Source organism: Schistocerca americana, chromosome 4 (assembly GCF_021461395.2).
Source record: "Schistocerca americana isolate TAMUIC-IGC-003095 chromosome 4, iqSchAmer2.1, whole genome shotgun sequence".
Taxonomy (NCBI): domain Eukaryota; kingdom Metazoa; phylum Arthropoda; class Insecta; order Orthoptera; family Acrididae; genus Schistocerca; species Schistocerca americana.
The window spans coordinates 275,495,412-275,521,057 of NC_060122.1; the positions used below are offsets into that span (position 1 = coordinate 275,495,412).

At 40.0% G+C, this 25,646-nt stretch overlaps 1 protein-coding gene across 1 annotated transcript in view; it reads left to right on the forward strand.

Moving 5' to 3' along the window:
• Positions 1-25,646, forward strand: part of LOC124612426 (zinc transporter 5-like) — a 261,950-nt gene that overhangs the window by 20,902 nt on the left and 215,402 nt on the right. The window contains exon 2 of the mRNA XM_047140632.1: positions 11,766-12,018. Within this exon, the coding sequence (XP_046996588.1) occupies positions 11,828-12,018 (191 nt within the window). The 5' untranslated portion in view covers positions 11,766-11,827. The remainder of the gene's footprint in view (positions 1-11,765; positions 12,019-25,646) is intronic.

The window sequence follows — 25,646 nt, forward strand, 5'->3', positions numbered from 1 at the left end:
GAGCGTGGAATGTCAGATCCCTTAATCGGGCAGGTAGGTTAGAAAATTTAAAAAGGGAAATGGATAGGTTAAAGTTAGCTATTGTGGGAATTAGTGAAGTTCGGTGGCACAAGGAACAAGACTTTTGGTCAGGTGAATACAGAGTTATAAATACAAAATAAAATAGGGGTAATGCAGGAGTAACTGATGATGGTCGAAGTAGAGAGGATATAAAATGTAGGCTGGCAATGGCAAGGAAATCGTTTCTGAAGAATAGAAATTTGTTAACATCGAGTATAGATTTAAGTGTCAGGAAGTCGTTTCTGAAAGTATTTGTATGTAGTGTGGCCATGTATGGAAGTGAAACATGGACGATAAATAGTTTAGACAAGAAGAGAATAGAAGCTTTTGAAATGTGGTGCTGTGGAAGAATGCTGAAGATTAGATGGGTAGATCACATAACTAATGAGGAGGTATTGAATAGAATTGGGGAGAAGAGGAGTTTCTGGCACAACTTGACAAGAAGAAGGGACCGGTTGGTAGGACATGTTCTGAGGCATCAGGGGATCACAAATTTAACATTGGAGGTCAGCGTGGAGGGTAAAAATCGTAGAGGGAGACCAAGAGATGAATACACTGAGCAGATTCAGAAGGATGTAGGTTGCAGTAATTACTGGGAGATGAAGAAGCTTGCACGGGATAGAGTAGCATGGAGAGCTGCATCAAACCAGTCTCAGGACTGAAGACCACAACAACAACAACAACAACTCTTAAGATTACTTTTTCTACAATACAGTTGAAAACTAATGGAAAGAGTGTGTTATCTCGTCTCTGTTGCGTTTTAACTTCAAACTACTACTAAAATTCTTTCCCTTAAATTTACTGTATTTTCTATACCGTTTAACAATTTTTCTGATGATAGCACTGAGGGAGATGGTGCATTTCTTGACATTGAATTTACATTTAGGAGGATGGCAGTTCAATTACCAGTCCTGCAACCCACATTATGGTTTTCTTTCCATGGTTTCCATAAATCTCTTAAGGCAAATGCTTGGAACTGGCAAATGCTTGGATGGTTCCTTTGAAAAGAATATGGTTGATTTTCTTCTCTATACTTCCTCCAATCCAAATTTTGTGCCCTTTGGAATAGATTGCCTAGTTGTTAACAAATTCCTTTTTTCCAGAAATGCTTTTATTGCTGATATTTCCAGTTTGCTTTTTTACATCTTCTGCACTGCAGCCACCATCATTTATTTTGATGCCCACATAGCAAAACTCATATATTACTTTTGATGTCTCATTTCTTAATCTGATTCCCTCAGCATCGCCTGAATTAATTGAACAACATTCCATTGCCTTTGTTTTATTTTTGTTGATGTTTATTATATCACCTTTTTTCAAGGCATTAACTGTTCTGTTCATCTGCTCTTCCATATACTGTGCTGTTTCGTGACAGAATTACAATGTCATTGACCGATCTCAAAGTTTTAATTTCTTCTCCCTGAACATTAATTCATGTTCCATATTTCTTTCTGGCTTCCTTCACAACTTGCTCAGTGTGCAGACTGAATAACATTGGGAATAGGCTACAATCCTTTCTTAATTCCCTTATCAAGAATGGCTGCCCTTTCATGTCCTTAGACTCTTGTGACTGCAGTCTGGTTTCTGAACAAGCTGTAAATAATCAGTCCCTGTATTTTATCCCTGCTACCTTCAAAATTTCAAAAAGTGTAATCCAATCCACAGTGTCAAAAGCTTTCTCTATAGTTACGAATGCTATAAACGTAGGTTTGCCTTTCTTCAACCTGTCTTCCAAGATATGTTGTAGAGACAGCATTGTCTCGTGTGTTCTTACATTTCGCTGGAACCCAAACTGATCTTCCCCAAGATAGACATGTACCATTTCTTCCATTCTTCTGTATATAACCATTACTTATTTAACTGATGGTCTTGTAGTACTCACATTTATTACATTCTTCTTTAAATCTGAGGGTATTTCACGTATTTTGTATATGTTGCACAAGAGGTGGAATAATCTTGTCATGACTGGTTCCCTCTAGACTCTCAATAGTTTTTAGGCAATGTCATCTAATTCAGGGGCCTTGTTTCCACTTTGGTTTTCAGTGCTCTGTCAGATACTTCTCACAGTGTCATATCTCCCATGTTATTTTCACTTACTTCCTCATATCTTTCTATAATATTGATCTCAAGTTTGTTTTCTTTATATAGACCCTTGATATATTCCTTTCACCCTTCAGCATTCCCTTCTTTGCTTAATGCTGGCTTGCCATCACACTCTTGATATTCATACAGCTGCTTGTCTTTCCATCAAATGCCTCTTCAATTTCCCTCAGCATGTGTTTTTCCTCTAGTTATTCGTGCCTTTGCAGCTTTGGCATTTGCTGTCTAGCCATTCTTGCTTAGCTATTTTGCACTTTCTGTCAGTCTCAATTTTTAGACCTCTAGATATCCATTTGCTGCCTTCATTTCTTGTATTTTATATATTCCCCTTCAGTTAGTTAAATTTAATACCTCCTGTGATGTCCAGGGATTTCTATTAGGCCTTGACTTTTTACTTATATGATCCTCTGGTGCCTTACTGATTTCATCTCTCAAAGCTGTCCATTCGTCTTCTGTTGTATTCCTTTTCCCTTTTTCAGTCTAACATTGGCCAATGCTCCCACTGAACTCTTCAGAATATCTGATCCCTGCAATTTATCCAGGTCCCCATATCCTTAATTTCCTACCTTTGGCAATTTTTTTCAGTTTTTGTCTGCAAGTAATAACCAGTAAATTATAGTCAGAGTTTGCATATGCCCCTAGAAATACTCCTGTTCATCCTGCCATCGCACTTCACTAATTACCACTATATCTAACTTCAACTCATCTTTTTCCCATTTTAGAACTCCAGTTTTGTTTTCCCTAATGATGTCATCCTCCTGAGAAGTCCATGCCTGGAGATATGCTTGGGAGATTACTTTATCCCGAGAATATATTACCCAGGAGGATGCCATCATCATTAAGCCATACGGAGCTACATACACTCAGGGAAAAAGTTATGCCTATAGTTTCCCCCATTGCTTTCAGCTGTACGCAGTACCAGCACAGAAAGGCCATGTTGGCTAATGTTACAAGGCCAGATCAGTCAATTGCCCAGCTATTTCCCCTGCAACTACTGAAAAGTTTGTTGCCCCTCTTTAGGAACCACGAGTCAATCTGGCATCTCTAGAGATAGCCCTCGATTGTGGTTGCATCTATGGTATGGCTTGTACCACTGAGGCAGGCAAAGCACCCCACCATATCACGATCTGTTGTTCATGAAGTGGGGGGGGGGGGGGGGAGGATATTAAAATGTGCTTTTCTCTGTTACAGTAATGAAAAACTATATTTTTACAATGGATCAAGAGACTGTCATAGCTGAGGTGACAACCTTAGGTAGAGAGAGGAGGGGGGAATCGGGGAGGGGGATTAGAAATCTGAGAGAGAAAGGGGGGAGAGTCAGAAATCTTTGTTTATTTATCCAGCTTTTCCAAGTCATGTTACTATGGTGCTTTCACCAGTAACATTGTGCAGGGTGGACCTGACATCAGCTAATGAAGAGACTAAAATAAGTAGTAACTGTTTCATACATCATAATTTACACCTTGTTAATGTTGAGGTAGAGAAGAAAGCATTGCAGACATTTATTAAAACTGTTAAACAAAGATTTGTAGCATAGAATGTCACATATTTACCACATTTCATGCTTGATATTGGTGGCAACATTTAAGGATGTATCTTACAGAAACTCAACTCTGTTGTGAATTGGAAAATTAAAAATGTGGAATAAATAGGAGAAGATGTTTCTGATCATAGGAATATTACAGAAAGGTTGATGACAAGCTGAAAATATAAAACTTGGTTTGTACAGTTGTAGAGTTTAGTTGTGCTACAAGCATAAATTTAAAATATGAAAATAGAGAAAGCTGTTTTGATTATGTCCCTCAGGTGGTGTAACATACAACCTGTATACCTGCGAATTATTTCAGATATCAAACATAACTAGAGCAGCCTGCCATTTGATTGAATTCTGGCTCTCTTTATACAGAAAATCACTGTACTGTAACTTTCTGGTCACTTTAATTTACTCTTATTCGCTCTTGGTGCCCATAGTACTTTCTGTTGTCAGTAGATGCCTTATGGCCTCATGTCAATATTTTCGCTGAACATTTCACAACAAAATAAAATTGTTGCCAGATAATTAACATTGTCTTCTTCCCAAGGAGTGCCAATGCACTATTAGAAAAAAAAGTTATTAGTGAATTGAAAGAAATGTTGTTGCTGATGGGAACAATTTTTTTCTGCTCTAGTAGATCAAACCAGTTGCTGCACCAATTGTGAAGTGGATAAGACAAATACGTTTTCCATTTTCCATAAATACCAAATTACATTGTGATTTTCCAGATAAGGAATCAGGGAATATAAATACATACATCAAAAAGAGTTTTGCATCACCTCTGTTCCGAGAGTTCTGGAAGCTGTACAGGAAATTGGAAGAGAGATCAACATAAACATAGTTTCTGTCCTTTTTATTGCTCATGAAAATCACACATTGTGTGATGTACCACCATACATCGAGATCTTCAGAGGTGGTGGTCCAGATTACTTTACACACCGGTAGCTGTAATTCCCAGTAACATGCCCTCTTGCATTGATGCATAAGTTCATCAAGGCATTGTTGGTCCAGATTGTCCCACTTCTCAATGGCAATTCGGCGTAGATCCTTCAGAGTGGTTGGTGGGTCACGTCGTCCATAAACAGCCCTTTTCAATGTATCCCAGGCATGTTTGATAGGGTTAATGTCTAGAGAACATGCTGGCCACTCTAGTCGAGCGATGTCGTTATCCTGAAGGAAGTCATTCACAAGATGTGCACGATGGGGATGCAAATTGTCACCCATGAAGACAAATGCCTCACCAATATGCTGCCAATATGTGTACACTATTGGTCGGAGGATGGCATTCAAGTATTGTACACAGTTTGAGTCATAACACAACGTCCTGTGGCTGCACTAAAAGCATTATTCAACATAGTGGTGTTGCTGTCAGGGTTTCTCCAAACCATAATCCATAGGTAGCAGTCATCCACTGCAGTAGTAGCCCTTGGGTGGCCTGAGCGAGGCATGTCATCCACAGTTCCTGTCTCTCTGTGCCTCCTCCATGTCCAAACAACGTCGCTTTGATTCACTCCAGATGCCTGGACACTTCCCTTGGTGAGAGCCCTTCTTGGCACAAAGTAACAATGTGGATGCGATCAAACCACGGTATTGACCATCTAGGCATGGTTGAACTTCAGGTAACACAAGCCATGTACCTCCTTCCTGGTGCAGTGACGGGAACTGATCGGCTGTTGGACCCTCTCCATCTAATAGGCATTGCTCATGCATGGTTGCTTACATCTTTGGGCTGGTTTAGTGACATCTCTGAACAGCCAAAGGGACTGTGTCTGTGGCACAATATCCACAGTCAACGTCTATCTTCAGGAGTTCTGGGAACCAGGGTGATGCAAATTTTTTTTATGATGTGTGTAAGAACATAACTTCCCTGGTGGTCCAACTGTTCTGCGAGCACATTCATGGTAAGTATGGATCCCAAGCCATTGCAGCCTCTGACTCATAAACCATGAAGGCTTCTTTGATGTGAAGGATTCTGATTGTGGCCTTCTTTCTTCCACCCTCCTGATATCTCCTTTTTTAGCAAATCAATTAGCACCTTTGGTCCTCCGTTTTTCAAAAGTTTCTCAGTAGTGTGGGCTGTCCAAGGAAGGTTGGCCAGTGTGGCGTGTATGCCAAGAAATGTGAAATTCCACCTTCTGTGTGTGTGTATGTGTGTGTGTGTGTGTGTTACATGAAAATTGCCCATTCACAGTAGACAACCTCTGTAGTGGGATTGTCAAGTACCTGTATGGCTGACGCTGTCCCACTGTTGGTTCCTGTGTATGTGCCCATGTATGCGTAGGGGTATGTGTGTATTGTATTTGAGACACAGGGATTTCATCCACCTATGTCATATACCCATTATTGTGGTGAGTTGGCACACAAGATGAGAAAAGCTGCTGGTTAGTGGGGAAGGAACCAAGGCACACACAGTGAAAAGACATAAACAATCCCAAACTTGTGATCGTATGTTTCCAAGTATCTAGCCATCTTTGTCCACCATCTTTCGTATTACAGGTGGATCACTATCGTTCTGGATCTGAGTGACTTGCCCTTTCTTTTTAGCCTTCCCCAATATATCCCTCTCTCTTCTCTGACTCTCTGATGAAGCGAGTTTTAGTTACGAAAGATGTGTAGTGTTTCCTTTTGACTTTGTCTGTTGGCAGTATTATGTATTTCACTTCTTGAAGGTTAAATACTGAACAGCAGTTCTTTCTTGTAATACGGGGTGATTATAATTAAAGTTAAACTTTCAAACTGCTGTAGAAATAACACCACTGGTCAGAATGACATCAAATTGCAATGGAATATTATGCATCAAATTGCAATGGAATATCATCGGAGAAGGGGGGAAACGTATGGCAGAAGAAAAATAAATAGTTACAAAATGTAGCAATAGATGGGGCTGTAAGCATCATAATTTAATAGTAGTTGACTACAAATGACAAATGAATCATTCAACAGTGCCTAAGGTGTATGTTTGATGTTAAACAAACTCTACTACTCAGAGTGCATGGGTGTACAGGTGTGATACTGTTAGTTATGTAAGCCCATCCAACATGGCAAGGTCATATCACATCAGATGGGAAAAATGGGTTTTTAATTGTCCTGAGGCCAAAAACCACATAAAAAGCTTCAATCAAAATCAAATCGGATTATTAATTTCCATGTGACTGGCGCAAAACATATTCAATGTGCTGGTCACTGTTTTCAAGTTGAAATCGAGAAACAGCATGTTCCACAACTGATCAAAGTGTTTCCAGGGTCCTGTTAGAATGTGTTGTGCAGTGTGTGCCTTCAATACAGCTAAGTTTCGTGTCAGAACACTGAACATATCATCTTTCAGATAGCCCCAGACCTAGAAGTCACACGGCTTAAGATCAGGTGAACGGGGTGGCCAGGCTTTAGGGAAACGCGGCTGATGATTCTAGCATTTCAGAAGTGGCACTTCAGCAGCTGCTTAACTGGATTTGCAATGTGTGAAGGTGTGCCATCTTGCATAAAAATGATCCCATCCACATATCCACACTGTTGGAGAGCTGGAATGATGTGGTTTGCAAAAGCCACTCATAGGGCTTACCAGTGACGGTACAGGTAACAGGACTGGAAGCACCTGCCTCCTCGAAAAAAATATGGCCCTATGATATATGATGCCGTAAACCCACACCACACAGTGACCTTTTCAGGATGAAGTGATACTGGTTGATTTGCATGTGGATTTTCCGTTGCCCATATTCGACAAGTCTGTGTAGTGACATACCCTGTCAGGTGGAAGTGGGCTTCGTCTGTCCACAAAATCTTCCACGGCCAGTCACTGTCCACTTCCATGCGAGCAAGAAATTCTAAAGCGAAGGTCTCTCTTGCTGGCAGGTCAACTGGAAGCAACTAGTGCACATGGGTAATTTTGAATGGGTAGCAAAGAAGGATGTTTCGTAGGATTTTACGCACAGTGTTCACTGGTATGTGCAATGTTCAGGCAATTTTCCATGCACTACACGTTTGCACACCACCGCTTGTCTCCTCCTGCATTGCTGTGGCCACTGTTTCCACTAACATCGAATCAATTCGTTTTCTCCCTCTACCAGGTTGCACACCAAAAGAACTTGTCTTTTCAAATTTCCGAATCATTTTCTCCAGACCCACGGCAGTCATTGGACCAACACCTTTTTTCAAACCCTTCAGTGTCCAGAACTTCTTCAGAGCGATGTGTGCTCAGTCGTCATTCTTGTAATACAGCTTTACAAGCAGAGCGCGATCCTGCATTGAGACAGTCATGGCGAACGTCGCAGACACGAAAGGAGGGAACGCCGTGTACCTGGCGTATTTATACCAACTTCAAAGGCTCATGCGCATGACAGGTGTTTTAATTTACGTATTCTGACACAGCACCATCTATTGATCAATTTTTCACACCATTTCTTTTCTTCTGCCATTGGTTTTGCCCGTCTCTGATAATATTTCGTTGCAGTTTTACTTCATTCTGACCAATGGTGTTATTTCTACAGTGTTTTGAAAGTTTAGCTTTAATTATAATTACCCTGTATATTAGCTTTCCTGACTAAAGTTTCCTGTGATACAGTTAAGACCTGATAGCTACAATGTGAGAGATGCAGTCCCAAAACATGTTCTCCCTTAATTACTCAATACAAGGAAAACTGATTTACAATTCAAGGTGAAAAATGTGCTCCACAATACTTGGTCTGTTCCAGAACAAATGGTTAATCCTTTTTGTACATAAAACTGAACAAAGGTATGGTACATTTGCCTCAATAAATAAATTGAGAAACAGATTAGTATTAATGAAAATGTTGTCTCTCAACTAATCACAGGTCCTGCTCTCATGTAACAAGCTTGGTGATACGCCAGTTACAATCACACATATGAGAGTATCAGCTTGGTGAAATGAATAATTTTTCTTTTTGACCTTACACCATAGAAAGATGAGGATCTGCAGGCTCTAGGCTGTGGAGTCCACTTTGTCTATCGTAGCCAGCAAGGCCCAAGAGATAAAAGAACAGCCTATGGAGCATCCAGTGTTGATTTTGAAGGTGGCTCACTCGTGGGTAAAGTGAAAATAATGGTTGATCAGTGTGACATGCTTGCATGTTTTAAATGTGTTCCCTTTGTATATGTTGTCATGCTGTATGAATGCCCTAATTTGATAGACTGTGGTTGAGCATTACACGAGAATTCACCTTGTGGAAAACAACACTTTTGTGTTAACTGTGTTGAAGATCATTCTCCCTGATCACTGCCTTACATATCTTACAAAAAGAATGCAAAATACAAAGGAGGGAGGGGGGGGGAATCCCACCACCGGCTAACATGCTTTGAGGCTCAGAAGAATATGAATGTTACATTCTGCACAAATGACAACAAATTCTACACCATTGGTTATAGACATCTATCTTGAGGATATTAGTTTCCTATAATAGAAATTAACCTTCCCTGTGTATTGATGAGATATGCATTTATTACAATTCTTAAAACATAACTATCACAGAACAGCAGCTACAGCCTGCCAAACTTTAAAACCCACAGATAGTCCACTTCCTGATTTGACAACTTCAGCATTACTTCACTACACTATCCACATACATAACTGTGAACTGCCATATTTTCTTCTTGGATAAAAGGACAGAACCTTTACAGGAACGACCTTGGTCTGGTGTCCTGATAGCAGCAAGTTTATATTCTACCCATTTTCAAATAAGCATGATCTTCCTGAAGCTTTTCTCACAATCATTCTTGCATACACCTTCTTGGAGGCTTGCTTGCTATGGAGTATCATGACAGGTATTGGGAGATTGAATAACATAAAATACAAATCCACCAAAAATAAATGTGAAATATGTCTGTTAAAAAAGCAAGTAAAAATTCTCTCAATGCCTCCCTAAGACACAGTCTCCACTCCTTCCAATTTGACTATGTAAGTGTAGACCACATGTGGTGTGAATTCAAAGAAATAGATCAACAGTTTATGAAAGATATATACCAAATAAATTAATAGAAGACATTACATAACCCCCTTGGCACACAAAACAGATTATAACACTGTCACTGAAGCAACAAAAAAAGAAGCATGTCAAATTTTAAAGAATGCAAAATCCCCAAGATTGCCTAAGTTTTGTAGAAGCTTGAAATTTAGTGTGATCTTCAGTGTGAGATGCTTTCAATAGTTTTTACAGTGATACTCTGTCTTGAAATGTGATGGGAAACCCAAAGAGATTTTGGTCATGTGTAAAATACACCAGTGGCAAGACACAAGCAATACCTTAATTTCACAATAGCAATGGTACTGTTACTCATGACAGTGCCACTACAGCAGAGACACTAAACATGGTTTTCTCAAATTCCTTCACCAAGGAAGACAAATTAAATATACCAGAATTCGAATCAAGAACAACAGCTAACATGAGTAACTCAGATGTAGATATTCTCACTGTAGTGAAGCAGCTTTAATCACTTAACAAAAGCAAGACCTGTGGTCTGGATTTACACCAGTTATGTTCCTTTCAGTGGATGTGGATATAATAGCTCCATACTTAGCAATCATATACAACCACTCGCTAATCATAAGATCCACACCTGAAGAGTGGAAAGTTGCACAGGTCACACCAATACTCAAGAAAGGAAATAAGAGTAATCTGCTGAATTACAGATCCTTATCACTAACGTCGATTTGGAGTAGGAGTTTGGAACATGTAGTGTGTTCAAACATTATGAATTATCTAAAAGAAGACAATTTATTGACAACACTTATTCAGAAAATATCATTCTTGGAAAACACAACTGGCTCTTTATTCTCAGGATATGGAGGGCACTATACCGACAACTTGTAGTGTCATGGAATGGATAGTGGTATTCTGTAGCTACACCTAACTAGCTATGTTTCATAAAAGATTCATGTCTTCATGTAGAATGTCTTGACAAGAATCTAAAATTCTTCACTGACTCCAGATCGATCTCATTAGGCTCCCCCTTTCTTAAATAAGCTGCACCACCTTACTACAGCTGTGATTACACACTTTAACTTCATTAAAGGTAGACATTGATGCTACCTGACTCACTATCCTCAATCTTAGCCAATGAAAACCAACCAGTGCATCTAATCTTTAAATTTATCTGATGATGCAGCGTTTATAATGTTATTTGAAGGTCAGACAGTATTGTCTTGCCAGCCCTTGGGCAGGGGGTGGTCGGTTGCCTTGCAGGAGCAGTCTACCATGGGAGACCTCTGGCTGTTCTTGGCTAGTAGCTTGGTCTTTGAACCCATGTTCTAATTTTCTTATTCTTTTACATCCCTTATTGTTTTAGTCTAAGTGTGTTAACATTATTTGCTCTTACAGTTTCATTGAGCTGCCTGTCTCACTGGTCTTTTATAGTGATCAGAGACCTTATAATCAGGCACAGAAGGTGTGCCACTTTTCGTTATCCCCAGAGGACCTTACGACGTTTTTGGCTGAAATACTTCATCCATTATGATACCTTACCTTACCTTACCTTACCTTACCTTTATAGCTGGTTTAATCCTCATCTTTTACTTTTTCTCTCAGATGAACATGATGATGGTCATCTCGGCTGTCCATCTCATTCCTTTTAGAAAATTTTTATTTGTGTGACACTCTGAGGATGGAGGGAGCAGTGACCTAGCAGTTTGATCCCTTAAACCCATCATTCCTATTCAGTCCAAAACACAACTTATCTATTCACTATATATATATGTAAAAGTTCCAGTTTGTTAGGTCAGGTGCGTTGCTACTGGCAAGCCATAATGTTAGATTTCAAGAAGGTTTATGTTCATCACTTGGATCACGGAATGTTGTTTACTGAATAGTACAAAAAGAAAAGATTTTGGAACTAATGTGGCATACCAGCTGCTCTGTGCCTCTATATTGTGCATTTTTATTGAGAGCATTGCATTTAAGCTTAACATATTCACTGCTTGCTACAAAGTTTACTAGAAATGTCACAAGTATTTTACAGGTTATAAGTATTAACATATCTGTTTTATAGTTTTGTTATTACATACTGTAACAGTCATGTAAAAGTAGATGCACATTGTTTTTATTTATTTACTTATTTATTTCAGGGTGTTCCTCAACAAAAGAACAAGTAATATTGTGGCAGTGGATTCGCTCCTGGAATAGTACTATGAAAGGCATACCTGGGAGATACATCAGTGAAACACCTGAGTCACGAGCTATTTATCCATCATCTAAGGACAGCTGGTTCATATCGTTTCTTGTTCTTAGCAAAGGACTCGGCTGCTTTGGCGTGTTCTTAGGATGTGATCTGTTGAAGAAACTCAGTGTTATTCCGCTGGTGTGTTTTGTTAAATGCATGTAAGTATTAGTTTTAATTTACTTCTTGTGGCGTTGGTTGTAAATATAAATAAAAACCTTCTTTTACTACATGTACACTAAATTAGTTGAAGTTTAGATACTTTGTCCATGGAGGAGTACTGTAACTCTGCAGTTAAATTTTCTTCCATTGTTACAACCCTGTATGTTTGACAAGCTACAGTTATTTTGCATTAATTCTGAGATTGACTGAAGGCGTGTTTCACATTAAGAGCTCAGTCTGTTATTGTATGATGCTGAAGTAACTGGATACATTTGAATGAAGAACTTATAAAAAAGTGTGGCTAGACTTCCCAATCCTCCCTACATACAAATAGGTCAAAGGAAGACAGCTTGTGCCTGTCTGCAGCTTCATATACGTACATACTCTGCAAGCCTCCATAAGGTGCATGGTGGAGGGTACCACATACCCATTTCCTTTCCTGTTCCACATGCAAATACAACAAGGGGAGAAAGACACACTAAAAGTGTCCATACAAGAGCTAATTTCTTGCATCTTATCTTTGTGGTCCTTATGCAAAATGTATGTTAGCATCAGTTAAATTTCCACTATAGTAATAGTGCCTTGCAAAAAGAGCGTTGTCGTCCTTCCTGCCAGGGATTCCCATTTGATATCGTGAAGCATCTTGCTTGCATGCTGATTGAACATACCCGTAATAAATCTAGCAGCGTGCCTCTGAATTGCTTCAGTGTTTTCTTTTAATCCGACCTGATGGGGATCCCAAACATGTGAACAGTACTCAAGAATGGATCACACTAGAGTTCTGTACACCTTCTCACTTATGGATGAACTACACTTTTTCAAGATTCTCCCAATAAAATATAGTCAAGCATTTGCCTTCCCACCTACCAACATGACATGCTGATTCCATTTTATATTTCTAGGCATACTAGATACTTGATCATTGTGACTCTGAAGCATCTACATCTACACCTACATTTACACTCCGCAAGCCGCCCAACGGTGTGTGGTGGAGGGCACTTTATGTGCCACTGTCATTACCTCCCTTTTCTGTTCCAGTCGCGTATGGTTCGCGGGAAGAACGACTGTCTGAAAGCCTCCGTGCGCGCTTGAATCTCTCTAATTTTGCATTCGTGATCTCCTCGGGAGGTATAAGTAGGGGGAAGCATTATATTCGATACCTCATCCAGAAACGCACCCTCTCGAAACCTGGCGAGCGAGCTACATCGCGATGCAGAGCGCCTCTCTTGTAGAGTCTGCCACATCTCCGTAACGCTATCATGGTTACCAAATAACCCTGTGACGAAACGCACCCTACTATTGCTGTATTCGAACAATACAGGATTGTTTGTCCTACGTATCCCCACTGATGTACAGTTTTCTGTAGTTAGAGCAAGCTGACATTCATCACACCAGCATCTTGTATCTTCTTACAGTCGCTCAAGGACAACACCTGCCTGTACACCACAGAATCGTCAGCAAACAGTTGTAAATTACAGGTCGCCCTGTCTGCTAGATCAGTCAGATCATTTATGTATATAGAGAACAAGAGTAGTCCTATAACACTATTCAAGAGCACACCTGATGTTGGCCCCCTTGTCTGTTAGGAACATTCGCCGTCAAGGACAATGTATTGGGTTCCATTACTTAAAAAGTCTTCAGGCCAGTTTTGTACCTGGGTACCTAATCCATATGCTTGGACCCTTATCAACAGTGTGCTATGGAGTACTGTGTCAAACATTTCTAGAAATCTGGGAATGTAGAATCTGCCTGTCACTCTCCTTCCATGGTTCTTAGGATATTGTATGAGAAAAGGGCAATCTGAGTGTCACAAGAGTGATGCTTTCTAAATCTCTGCTGATTTGTGGGCAGAAGCTTTTCTGTCTCAAGGAAATTTATTATTTTCGAACATGGAATGTGTACGGGAATTCTGCAGAAAACCAAAGTTAAGGATATCGGTCTGTAATTAAGTGGGTCCATTCTTTTACCTTTCTTATACGTAGGAGTCACCTGTGCTTTTTTCCAGTTGCTTGGCAGTTTTCTCTGAGTAAGAGATTTGCGATAAAGGCTGGCTAAACAGGGGGCTAATAGCACAGAGCACTTTCTGTAGAATCAAATTGGGAATTTGTCTGGACCTGGTGACTTATCTGTTTTCGCCTCTTTCAGGTGTTTTTCTTGGCCACTGCTCCATGTGAGAGTCTATATTAGTCACACAACAGTGTGTTTGTACAATCCACCTGTGTGAAAGGTTTCTTAAACTTGAAATTTAAAACTTCAGCTTTCCTTTTGATGTCTGCTGTTGCCACCCCAGACTGATTGACAGGTGGCTGGATAGAAGTGTTTGACTCCCTTAGTGATTTTACATATGAGAAGAATTTTGTCAGATTCTCGGCAAGCTTTTTGCTAAGGTATGACAGTAAAAGATGTCGCATGCTTCAGGCATTGATCTTCTTACGGTCGCACGAATTGCTACTACCTTTAGCCTGTCAACATTTGCGGATTGTGTTTTGAACCGAGAGCGCAACAATCTCTTTTTCCTCAGAATTCTGCAAACTGTGTTATTAAACCATGAAGGGTCCTTTTCATCCGTAATCCATTTATTTGGCACATACGTCTCCAGAGCGTGATTTACAGCCAGACTCTATGTCTGTCATATTGGTGCTAAGTGATTCCATTCATTGTCTAAATTGGATACTAACTACTAATTACCTGCCTTTTCTAGCATAAATACTCTTGTAGCCTTCTGGATGGATTCATTAGCTTTAGTAACCATCATCACTGTGATGACATGATGATCACTAATCCAATTCTCTATACCAACACTGTTGATAAGGTCAGGACTGTTTGTAGCTACAAGGTCTAAAATATTGCCTTTGTGTGTGGGTTGTCTAATTGTTGAAGGCAGTTTTCAGAAAATGTATTTAGAAGTACTTCACAAGAATGACTGCCTGTACCACCTGCAGTGAATCTATATAGACGTCCCAGTCTATGCTCAGTAGATTAAAATCACCTCCAACTAACACTGCATGATCTGGGTATTTCCACACTACTGAACCTTACTTTCCTTGAATGATTCTACAACTATTGTGGCAGAATCAGGTGGCTAGTGTAAAAATATATTATTATTAACTTGATTTCACCTATGCTTGTTACTCATGTCCAGATAACTTCACTGTCAGGCTAAATTTTGACCCCAATAGACACTATATTTTGGTCAACAACAATGAAGACTCCTCCTCCTTGTGGCATCTCATCTGTCATTTTGATATATGTTGCTTGCCTCACTAAATATTTCAGAGCTTTCTACTTCAAGTTTCAGCCAGCTCTTGGCCCTGAGAATAATTTGAGTGTGTTAACTTACCTGGAGGGCAGTAAGTTCAGGAAAGTTATTACAAAAATTTTGACAGTTTATTTTTACAACTTTGACAGTCAAAGTGTCTCTACTTTGTATGGATTTAATTTTGCCCTGTGCTTATCAACTGGCAAGCATTCATCAGAGGACCTCAAACTACTGCCTAATCTAAAACAACCCCATACTTGTGACACAAGTACTCCACTACCCAAGTAGCTGCTTCCTGTGCGTAGTGCACCCCTGACCCATCGTGGGGAACCTACTACTTTCCAATCCATAATGTAGGTTGAGAAACCTGCAGCCATGAGTGTCACAGAATCAACGGAGCCTCTGGTGGAGACCCTCCACATGACTCCAAATAAAAGGATCCCTATCGACTATTGGTATTATGCTGCAAATTGTGTTCTGCTTGTACCCCATTAGAGAAGCCAGCATTCTTCACCATTTCTGCCAGCAGCACATAGGAATTGAGGATGTTCTCAGAATCCACGTAACAGGTGTAATTGGTGCCGACATGAGCAACACCTTGCAGACTATTGCAACTTGCAACCTTGACAGCTGCAGGCAGGGCCTCCTCCACATCTTGGTTGAGGCCCCACAACAGACACACTAAGTGTACGTTGGAATACTTTCTGCCATGGCACTATTACCCTAAAGGGCTTCATGAAGCATCTAACATTGGTGCTTCCGATAGCTAGTTAACCTGTCACCCCCATGTGCCTGTTCGGATCCTAGTGAAGAAGTGGCCATTTCTCCTTTCAGAGAGTGAATGGATGTGGCCAGACAGACAGCCTCCACATTGACCCTCCACCTTGATGCAATCTACTACATAATAACCTGTCACTCACCCTGCATTGAGTGTGGATCTTCTGCAAAACAAGCAACCCCTGAGGAGACCCATGCAATGCGCCAGTTTCTACACTGCTGCTACACTCAAAGGCAGCAGCTTGCAGACAGCTGACCATGCCCATAAGTGTCTTCAGCTGTTCGTGGACTGCGGCAAGCTCTACATGTGTCTGCATACAGCAAGCACACACCCTATCCATCCTGCTACTACCAACTTGATAATTAAACTGTGAAAACAAACACAGAGAGCTGAATGTGTGACTTGTTACTCTCCTGGTGATTCACCAACAGCGGCTGGCAACTGACTGAGCTGTAATCATCCCAGTTACCGACCATCCAAAACAAACAAACAAACAAATAAATGACTACTGCACTACAGACTGTGTATATGTTACCATTACTAAAAGCTGTACTATACTGCTGGGGCACACAACACAAGTGAACAATGGTTTTTAAATTTGGTACAGCACATAATGGCAGAGTATACTGAAGATCTCACAAAGTCGGTAGCATAACAACATTCAGATCTTGACAGTGATTAATAGTTGACAGCAAGGTGCAAACTGAGATCGGGAGTCTTTCATCTGCCTAGATACAGACACTGGTGTCAGTAGTGCTAGTTTTGAGTTGATTTGCACAGCCGATGCTGTAGACTTGTGCTGGTGGCTGATGGTGGGGCCTCTGGTGCCGATCCCCACATCTGTGGCTAGTGAGCCATAGCTTAGTGCATAGAATAACGTCTGTAGAGTGCTGGTTTGACCAGTTGTTCATGTGGCACAAATGTACATGTTACTGTTACTAAAACGCAATAATACACCTCTTAAATACAGAAATATGCAATTAATTTAAGACTTAAACTATGCACTTACACTATGATCTACAGTGTGTGCCTTTGCTTTGAATAATAGCTGTTTGATTAACAGTAAAAATTGTGTCAGTATTTTGCAACCATGACATAAAACTGATTGTTCAGTAATATTCACTAATGTCAGCACTTGCATTCCTTGTAACTAGAATTATTACATTCTTCATGAAGTCTGTGGGAATTTTGCCAGTCACACATATCTTGCACATTAAATGGAATAGTTTTTCCCTGGCTAGCTCTCTCAAGATCTCAGTAACAGAGTGTAAGTCATCCACTGGAGGGGCCTTATTTTGGATTGGGTCTTTCAGTGCTACGTTCAATTGTTCTCACAGCCCCACACTTTTCATCTCATTGTCATGTGCTCCTTTTCCCTTTGTGTAATATATTACCGTATATACTCGAATCTAAGCCGCACCTGAAAAATGAGACTCGAAATCAAGGAAAAAAAATTTTCCCGAATCTAAGCCGCACCTGAAATTTGAGACTCGAAATTCAAGGGGACAGAAAAGTTTTAGACCGCAACTCCAAATCGAAATAAAGTTGGTCCATTGTAACATGATATACATCGAATGGATGAAGATACAGGTACAGTAGTTTGGTTCGAGTCGTAAGCTTAACAGTTAAGCTTTACCAAGTAGCCATTGCTATGTGTCAGGCGCTCCGTCCGAATTTATACGGGTACCCTTCCTTTTTCACGTGCTTGGTCTGGTTTGAATCGATTGCTTATTTTGCTTTGATCTGATAAGTGCCGTTCTCTTTGTCATAGGCGTTTACGTCACTCTAAGCTGAAAATGCATTATTGTACTGTGTTATGCGTTGTTTGTCGCACTCTGATAATGAGTGTTTACAGCCTGTCGCGCTCGCGGCATGGATTGCTTCTGTGCGCACTACCGCGGCTTACAATTAAAAAACAGAGAGGAATTGTCTCATAAGCGAAACAGTGGCGAAAGACTGCTATTTGTTGTTACTTACACTGCAGCTTTCTTTGATAATGGTCAACAAGAACCAAATAATAGACTGCGTACAATAGAACTTGTTCTGAACGAAAGTTGAGCAAAAATTTTTCTGTGTTTGAAAATCTTTGCAGACGCCTCTTTAGTACATTACATTCTGCACTGAAATTAGATTCATCTTAGATTTAAAAATCTAGTCAGTTGCTTTGCTTCATTTCTGACTGTATCACTATTCAGCATAAGAATAATATGAATATAAACATTGACATGATATGTACGGTATATTCTTCCGCGTTTGCTGTTGTCTCACTCTATTTTCGTAGTTTATTAGGCAGACAGGATTTAGCAAACACCGTAGCATACATGGCATAATGTTTACATTCTTCTACCTTTTCTTTTAATTTATTTACTGACACAGAGGTTTTGGCACCAGTATTTATCTTAATGCGTGCAAAGCACGCCTGTGTAGCGCTACATATATTTGATGGCAGAAGTTAATTGTAGCAGCACCTACCAACATTTTTCAGAACTTCCGCTTACTTTTAACTCAATTCTAAGCCTCAGGCGGTTTTTTGGATGACAAAAACCAGAAAAAAAGTGCGGCTTAGATTAGAATAAATACGGTAAGTTCATTTCCTGGTACATCCCTTATATGTATTCTGTCCACTTTTCAGTAGTCTTTTCTTTGCTTAGTATTTGCTTTTATCTGAGCTCTTTCTATTCATACAGATGCTTCTCTTTTCTCCAGTAGTCCCATTTTTTTTTTTTACAGACAGCATGTATCCTTCTCTAGTCATGCGTGCTTTTACAGCCTTCTGTTTGTGATACAACCTTGCCTGCTTAGAAATTTTGCACTTTCTGCCAGTGTTGTTAGTCTGTTAGGTTAGAAATCTCATGTGTAGCACAGTGGGTCACTCTTTCATTTTTTCATAAGTGATTTCACGGGCACACATTTCTGTTGTAGGTTATTGATATATCAGTTTTTTTTAAATATCTAACATAGTCTATCTTCTATCATGCAGATTGTGTGTGCATACACTTGACTGATTGAGCTTTACAAAGAAAATTTTAACCCCTTTTTTAACCACACTCACCTCCACATATTTTAGTAAGGACCTTTAAAGAGCCTAATACACAATGCCCTACGATCACATATGGGTTTTGGTTTGCTGCGTGATTACATTGCATAAATTCAACAATATTTCACTGAACATGTGTTCAACATCTTCAGCTGATTCCAGAATGAGATTTTCACTCTGCAGCGGAGTGTGCGCTGATATGAAACTTCCTGGCAGATTAAAACTGTGTGCCCGACCGAGACTCGAACTCGGGACCTTTGCCTTTCGCGGGCAAGTGCTCTACCAACTGAGCTACCGAAGCACGACTCACGTCCGGTACTCACAGCTTTACTTCTGCCAGTACCTCGTCTCCTACCTTCCAAACTTTACAGAAGCTCTCCTGCGAACCTTGCAGAACTAGCACTCCTGAAAGAAAGGATATTGCGGAGACATGGCTTAGCCACAGCCTGGGGGAGTTTCCAGAATGAGATTTTCACTCTGCAGCGGAGTGTGCGCTGATATGAAACTTCCTGGCAGATTAAAACTGTGTGCCCGACCGAGACTCGAACTCGGGACCTTTGCCTTTCGCGGGCAAGTGCTCTACCAACTGAGCTACCGAAGCACGACTCACGTCCGGTACTCACAGCTTTACTTCTGCCAGTACCTCGTCTCCTACCTTCCAAACTTTACAGAAGCTCTCCTGCGAACCTTGCAGAACTAGCACTCCTGAAAGAAAGGATATTGCGGAGACATGGCTTAGCCAAGCCTGGGGGATGTTTCCAGAATGAGATTTTCACTCTGCAGCGGAGTGTGCGCTGATATGAAACTTCCTGGCAGATTAAAACTGTGTGCCCGACCGAGACTCGAACTCGGGACCTTTGCCTTTCGCGGGCAAGTGCTCTACCAACTGAGCTACCGAAGCACGACTCACGTCCGGTACTCACAGCTTTACTTCTGCCAGTACCTCGTCTCCTACCTTCCAAACTTTACAGAAGCTCTCCTGCGAACCTTGCAGAACTAGCACTCCTGAAAGAAAGGATATTGCGGAGACATGGCTTAGCCACAGCCTGGGGGATGTTTCCAGAATGAGATTTTCACTCTGCAGCGGAGTGTGCGCTGATATGAAACTTCCTGGCAGATTAAAACTGTGTGCCCGACCGAGACTCGAACTCGGGACCTTTGCCTTTCGCGGGCAAGTGCTCTACCAACTGAGCTACCGAAGCACGACTCACGTCCGGTACTCACAGCTTTACTTCTGCCAGTACCTCGTCTCCTACCTTCCAAACTTTACAGAAGCTCTCCTGCGAACCTTGCAGAACTAGCACTCCTGAAAGAAAGGATATTGCGGAGACATGGCTTAGCCACAGCCTGGGGGAGTTTCCAGAATGAGACAGCCTGGGCTGTGGCTAAGCCATGTCTCCGCAATATCCTTTCTTTCAGGAGTGCTAGTTCTGCAAGGTTCGCAGGAGAGCTTCTGTAAAGTTTGGAAGGTAGGAGACGAGGTACTGGCAGAAGTAAAGCTGTGAGTACCGGACGTGAGTCGTGCTTCGGTAGCTCAGTTGGTAGAGCACTTGCCCGCGAAAGGCAAAGGTCCCGAGTTCGAGTCTCGGTCGGGCACACAGTTTTAATCTGCCAGGAAGTTTCATATCAGCGCACACTCCGCTGCAGAGTGAAAATCTCATTCTGGAAACATCCCCCAGGCTGTGGCTAAGCCATGTCTCCGCAATATCCTTTCTTTCAGGAGTGCTAGTTCTGCAAGGTTCGCAGGAGAGCTTCTGTAAAGTTTGGAAGGTAGGAGACGAGGTACTGGCAGAAGTAAAGCTGTGAGTACCGGACGTGAGTCGTGCTTCGGTAGCTCAGTTGGTAGAGCACTTGCCCGCGAAAGGCAAAGGTCCCGAGTTCGAGTCTCGGTCGGGCACACAGTTTTAATCTGCCAGGAAGTTTCATCTTCAGCTGATGATTACTGCCAATAAGTAGCAGTTAGTGTGCCAAGAGCCTCTTATTGGACACTGAGGTGTGGCTTGCCTTCCGCAGGCGTTCTTGGTTGGTGGTGGTGGTGGTGGTGGTGGTGGTGGTTTTAGCTGCCCTCTGTCAGTTTGCTATTGTCGACTTCTCTGACATAAGATATCGATGATAATAATAATAATAATAATAATAATAATAATAATAATAATAATAAGAATAAGAAGAAGAAGAAGAAGAAGAAGAAGAAAAAAAGAATAGACCTCCGGTATGTTCTGCCAGTCGTAAAAGGCGACGAAAAGAACAAACCACTAATAGGGCTAACCCCCCTTTTAGTGTGAGTTGGGTCAGGACAGAACTAATGAAGCCTCGGACAAATGCTGTGATGGTCGGGGACGACGCTTAAACCTATGCCCGTCCACGATGGTAACGACACTGCTAGCCACACGGAAAATGATTTAAATCCAAATAGAGATGTTTTGCAGGATATGCTTCCTGCAACCACTCTAGACGGAAAACAAAGACAGAGGATGAGATGGTCAGATGAAGTTACCCGACACCTCATGTTCTGTTATTACCTAGCAACAAACTTAGGAACCAACACAACTGGATACAGATCACAAGTATACACAACATTTATTACCAGATACCCAGAATTATAATTTTTAACAGAACAACGATTAGCTGATCAGATCTGTGTAATAATCAAAAATAACAGGATACCCCAGTCAGAATTAGAAAACATCAAACAACAAGTACAACAAATACCGGAACAAAATAATGTGCAATCAGAAGAAGAAGAAAATACAGTAATGGACTCAAACATCCCAGAGCAAACAAACTAAGAACTACATGCATCAATTAAACAATCAGAGGAAAACAAAATCTTAAGACAGCCACCAGAACAAGCACAAAAAGAACACGAAGTGACACACATGTTAGAAGTAGAAGAAAAATTTCAGCTGACATATATAGAATACAAAGACACAAATACAGACATTAGACCATTCTTGCATAGACCCCCAAATAACTCACAAGTCGAAACAACAATAACAACTATCAACACAATCATACACAACAAAATAAATGAAATCAAAACTATGGAAGAGCTACAACTACTGGTTTATATAGGAGCACTCACTACACTAAATATACACACTAGGCAGAAATCAGAACCAACCAACACACAGAAGAAACCCACAAAACCAGCATGGCAACACAGGCTACAGATCAGAATAGAAAAGCTGAGAAAAGACATCAGACAGCTAACACAATTTATAAGAAATGAAATATCAGACAAAAAACGAAAAAGGTTAGGTAAAATCTCACAACAAGAAGCAATAGAGCAATTAGATGAAAAGAAGCAGAAATTACAAATGTTGACCAAACGACTTAGAAGATACAAAAAAAGTGAAAATAGAAGGGAACAAAACCAAATATTCAACACAAACCAAAACAAATGTTATCAGACAATAGATAACACACACATTAAAATAGACAATCCACCAAACATAACAGACATGGAACACTTCTGGAGCAACATATGGTCAAACCCGGTACAACATAGCAGACATGCACGGTGGATACAAGCAGAAACAGATACATACAAGATGATACCACAAATGCCTGAAGTGATAATTTTGCAACATGAAGTCACCCGAGCAATTAATTCCACGCACAATTGGAAAGTCCTGGAAAAGATAAAATAGCAAGTTTCTGGCTAAAGAAGTTCACCTCAATACATTCACATCTAAATAAATTATTTAACAGTTACATTTCAGACCCATACACATTCCCTGATACACTTACACAAGGAATAACTTACCTGAAACCTAAAGATCAAGCAGACACAGCAAACCCAGCAAAATATCGCTCCATAACATGCCTACCAACAATATACAAAATATTAACTTCAGTCATTACACAGAAATTAATGACACATACAACACAGAACAAAATTATAAATGAAGAACAAAATGATTGTTGCAAAGGAGCACGAAGATGTAAAGAGCAACTGATAATAGATGCAGAGGTGACATATCAATCTAAAACTAAACAAAGGTCGCTACACTATGCATACATTGATTACCAAAAAGCTTTTGATAGTGTACCCCACTCATGGTTACTACAGATATTGGAAATATACAAAGTAGATCCTAAATTGGTACAGTTCCTAAACATAGTAATGAAAAATTGGAAAACCACACTTAATATCCAAACACATTCAAATAATATAACATCACAGCCAATACAGATCGAACATTGAATATACCAAGGAGACTCATTAAGTCCTTTCTGGTTCTGCCTTGCTCTGAACCCACTATCCAACATGCTAAACAAAACAAATTATGGCTATAATATTACTGGAACATACCAATACAAAGTCACACATTTGCTATACATGGATAATCTAAAACTACTGGCAGCAACAAATCAACAACTCAACCAATTACTAAAGATAACAGAAGTATTCAGCAATGATATAAATATGGCTTTTGGAACAGACAAATGTAAGAAAAATAGCATAGTCAAGGGAAAACACACTAAACAAGAAGATTACATATTGGATAACCACACTGACTGCATAGAAGCGATGGAAAAAACAGATGCCTATAAATATCTAGGATACAGTCAAAAAATAGGAATAGATAATACAAATATTAAAGAAGAACTAAAAGAAAAATATAGACAAAGACTAACAAAAATACTGAAAACAGAATTGACAGCAAGAAACAAGACAAAAGCTATAAATACTTATGCTATACCGATATTGACCTATTCATTTGGAGTTGTGAAATGGAGTAACACAGACCTAGAAGCACTCAATACACTTACACGATCATAATGCCACAAATATAGAATACATCACATACATTCAGCAACAGAAAGATTCACATTAAGCAGAAAGGAAGGAAGAAGGGGATTTATCAACATAAAAAACCTACATTATGGACAGGTAGACAATTTAAGAAAATTCTTTATAGAACGAGCAGAAACCAGCAAAATACACAAAGCAATCACTCATATAAATACATCGGCTACACCATTGCAATTTCATAACCACTTCTACAACCCTTTAGATCACATAACATCAACAGATACAAAGAAAGTAAATTGGAAAAAGAAAACACTACATGGCAAGCACCCATATCATCTAACACAGCCACACATCGATCAAGATGCTTCCAACACATGGCTAAGAAAAGGCAATATATACAGTGAGATGGAAAGATTCATGATTGCAATACAGGATCAAACAATAAACACCAGATATTACAGCAAGCATATTATTAAAGATCCCAATACCACAACAGATAAATGCAGACTTTGCAAACAACAAACAGAAACAGTAGATCACATCACAAGCAGATGTACAATACTAGCAAATGCAGAATACACCAGAAGACATGACACTGTAGCAAAAATAATACGTCAACAACTTGCCATACAATATAAACTAATAAAACAATACTACGGTATGTTGATGATTTTCACTTAAGGACCGTCTGACAGCAACTGAATAAAACACAATTTTAGTGCCATACGCGTTTCGCCTTTATTTTCTGCAAGGCATCATCAGTGGCCTGTAATATGTACATATGTTAGCTATTTTATTTACATTTTGAACCTGTTGTACACGTTGACAGGGAATGCTTGACATAGCTGTATTGACATCTTCAATTTTTTGGTCCTGTCCTCCTCAGTTGCGCGTAATACTACGGTATGTTGATGATTTTCACTTATGGACCGTCTGACAGCAACTGAATAAAACACAATTTTAGTGCCATACGCGTTTCGCCTTTATTTTCTGCAAGGCATCATCAGTGGCCTGTAATATGTACATATGTTAGCTATTTTATTTACATTTTGAACCTGTTGTACACGTTGACAGGGAATGCTTGACATAGCTGTATTGACATCTTCAATTTTTTGGTCCTGTCCTCCTCAGTTGCGCGTAATACTACGGTATGTTGATGATTTTCACTTATGGACCGTCTGACAGCAACTGAATAAAACACAATTTTAGTGCCATACGCGTTTCGCCTTTATTTTCTGCAAGGCGGTCCATAAGTGAAAATCATCAACATACCGTAGTATTACGCGCAACTGAGGAGGACAGGACCAAAAAATTGAAGATGTTAATAAAACAATAGGTTCCCACATACAAGTATGCACCACAAAATGTACTGGAGAATGATGAATACAAATTATACTGGAACAGAACCATTGTAACAGATAAAGCAACACCACATAACAAACCTGACATCGTACTCACCAATAAAAAGAAGAAATTAACACAACTAATCGAAATATCCAAACTAATACATCAAATATACAGAAGAAAACAGGAGAAAAAATTGAAAAATACATCCAACTGGCTGAGGAAGTCAAGGACATGTGGCATCAGGATGAAGTTGACATAAAGGAAGTCATGCTTGATCAAGGTCCGCGTCACTTTCCATTTTTAACCAGACGTAATGTCTGAGAAAGGAAAGAAGTAATAATAATAATAATAATAATAATAATAATAATTACTGTTGACTTTTTGCACAGTCGATCACCCTTCATTTGTTGCTGCATTACCAAAGACAAGATAGTTAATAACTTCTGT